Source organism: Corylus avellana, chromosome 9, assembly GCF_965113065.1.
Source record: "Corylus avellana chromosome 9, dhCorAvel1.hap1.2, whole genome shotgun sequence".
In the NCBI taxonomy this organism is placed as follows: domain Eukaryota; kingdom Viridiplantae; phylum Streptophyta; class Magnoliopsida; order Fagales; family Betulaceae; genus Corylus; species Corylus avellana.
The window spans coordinates 15,665,490-15,668,493 of NC_142498.1; the positions used below are offsets into that span (position 1 = coordinate 15,665,490).

The following is a 3,004-nucleotide window of genomic DNA, read 5'->3' on the forward strand; positions in this document are numbered from 1 at the left end:
CCAAATTTGCACGTTTGGGACCTTGGGAGTTGGCTAAACGTGTGAATTTAATGCACTTCGTCTTGTGTGTCCTGTGTTCCCCCAGTTGGCTGCTGCTAGGGCAGCTCTTGGGTCTGGGCCTGATGACGCAACAACTGCTCATTCTGCTGCGTAAGGTTGGGGACCCGCTCACGCTCTTGCTCCAACTGGGAGATCAGGTAGATTATCATAGGGTCACTTGACTCAGAGGTTCTGGCATCATCATTACGTCTGGGTATGAGAGGGGGTCTGGTTTGGTTAAGGGCTGTGTTTAGGGGTATTACCAAGGTAAAGATGTTAGTGATTGCAGTCCGTGTCGATGGAGGAGTAGAAAGTCCGCCTGTGGGTATTTGCTGCCCGGTGGCCGGCATATTTGTTTAATGGGAAAGGACTATAGCTTCCTGCCTAACGCTTCCCACAGACGACGCCAAACAGTTAACACAGTTTCCGGTCACAAGGGAGATTTGTAGATGGGACCCGTGAGGTTGCTAAATGGTGGTGATTGAATTAATTAACAACGGAAACAAGAGAGTGGAAAAGGAACAAGACAAGTTCTATTATGAATGTGCCTCCTGCTCTCATTAAGAAAATGGTTCTCTTATATACATGAATGTTTTACATGGTTCAAGGCTCACAAAGTCATTCAATATAACGGTCCCCCGCGATCTCCAACTGTCCATCGTTCAATCGCCTTGGGATTTGTGCGAGATTGAGTTCACCTATGCCATATAGTTGGGGATTGGTCCGGCATGGCTTCATTAGAAAGTCGGCCAGCCTTTGCTTGAAAGGACAGGGCACCCACACTTTATGGATGGATGAGACGTATTGAACTAAATGTTCCGTACGTGGTGGTTGCCATGGCTAGTGATGGTTGAGGTTCGCTGGGGGCTATTGAATGGCGTACTTAGAGGTGCCCAGGGGTGAACCTCTGGGGCCGACAGGGTTGCTAGGTGAGCCGCGAGCCTTGATAATTGTTGCTTTGAGGGTAGATTACAATGTTGATCTCTTAATAATGTAGGTTAGAAATTAATAAAACTTAATTACCAATTTTCTCTCTAACAAAAATTAATATGTACGATTTTTTTATCTCTAAATGAAATCTCCTTCAAAATATTTTCTCTCTCTTTTATTTTTTATTTTTTTTAAGCAAATATGGGGAAACAAGGGAGGGGAAAAATTCAAAATATTTTCTCTAAACCCCCTGCTAGAGAGATATTTCGATCCTTTTCTTCTTTTAATTCCATTTCTTTAAATATCTAATTAGCAGACCCTTTATCTTATGCCAAATTTACATGAACTACCAAATTTTTTCTTACCAATTACCATTAATTAACACATTACACACTAACATATAGCCAGCTCATGCTCGTGCTCACGATCATCAGCTCATAACAGAGGTATTTTTCCAATTTTTTGAGCTTAAACAAGTAATTTAATAGATTGGTCTGGAATGTTTGAGAGGCATTTCAAACAAAAAGGCAGGTTCTTATCAAGAAGATGCTTCACATTCACATGCATACATAATTTCTCCTCCATTATCAATAAATTGATATAATATTTCTATAACCAACATAACTACTGCAAAACAAACAGACACAATAACGAAAAAATATCAAAACAATAACAATTGTAAAAGAGAATCGTTAAGACGTTTATAAAAAGCGACCACGCTAGATTTATATTGTTTAATTACAAACAATATATATAAAAACATTAATTAATGATGTTTAGTAAAAAGGACACTAAAACAAACGTCACAAAATCCCCGGTTTTTTTTATTGGTAGTACCTCTTTGTTGATGTAGCGAACGAGCACTCCAAACGAATGTCTCAATTCTTCAATAAAAACCAACGTTTTGAAAACGAACCCAAGTATTAATTAAACTCAGCTTAATTAACAAACTTTGTCTTACATGATCAACTTGTTTTAAACACATAATTAGCGAACATAATCCCTAAGAAAAGCAATTGACACAATCAAATTTATATATATATAGTCACTGAGGTTTAGAGATATTACAAAACATAACACAAAAATTACAAGCTACGTACGACCCTAAAACATAATTAAATTCACATAATATCACCCTGGCCTCGCCTTGAATTTGAAAGCACAATTGCAGTTATTTTCCAAGGACTGCAACTAAGAGGCCCATGAAATGAATCCCTGCCCGGACTCCCCAATCTTGATGACTGCACAGAAGGACCATTTGAGAAAGACAAAGAGGGAGAGGATGAAGAGCTTGAATTTCGTGCAGACGCCATAAATTCACAGCAGTAGTCGGAGCTAAAAAACTCCAACTTTTCAAATTTATCCGACCTGGTAGCCTGAAAACCTGCGTTGACAGTATTAATCTTACGTTGTTTGTTTGTCCTGCATTTGTTCCAGAACCTAATGAGCCTTGGCCAGGTGGCGGCTTGAGGCTTGGGCTGTTCAAAGCGCGGCTTAGGAAGCTCTAAACTGCGCGCAGCTGGCGGAGGGCTGAGCGGGGGGATTGTTTCATCCTTTGGTAGGTGTTTGGGAGTCCCAGGTTGCCTTTCCCAGTTGAAGGGAACTCCTACGGCGCTTCGGTAGTAATAGAGACGAGAAGAGCAGCCCACAGAAGAATTCCTCGAAAGGGTTTTATGAAAGAACTGATCATCTCCTCTCTCTGCTGCTGCACCCCTGCGTCGACGCTCATGATGATCCATGTTTTTCTAAAGAAACTCAGAAAAATCAACGGTTTTGGTTGTTGGGTTTTTTGGGAATTCGATGTGATGGGTATATATAGAGAGGATTTGATACTCCGTATTCTAAGGGGGATGACGGAGTCTAAGGGTGCATGTTGCATTTATTTATTTTAAAAAATATATATATAAGAAGCAATTAAAGAAGGGGAAAAAGAAAGAAGTGTAACTTTCTTCTTACGATCACGTTAAACATATATGTTGGTTGTGTACATATTGTATTGCAATGTGCATGTGCAATTACCAAATCCTTAAGACAA

General features: G+C 40.0%; 1 protein-coding gene across 1 annotated transcript; it reads right to left on the bottom strand.

The window, feature by feature from the left end:
- Nucleotides 1–2,090: 2,090 nt before the first annotated feature.
- LOC148583860 (uncharacterized) lies at nt 2,091–2,708 on the bottom strand. The gene has a single exon (XM_088510798.1). It carries the CDS (start codon nt 2,706–2,708, stop codon nt 2,091–2,093), a length of 618 nt encoding a protein of 205 aa, XP_088366924.1.
- Nucleotides 2,709–3,004: the final 296 nt, after the last annotated feature.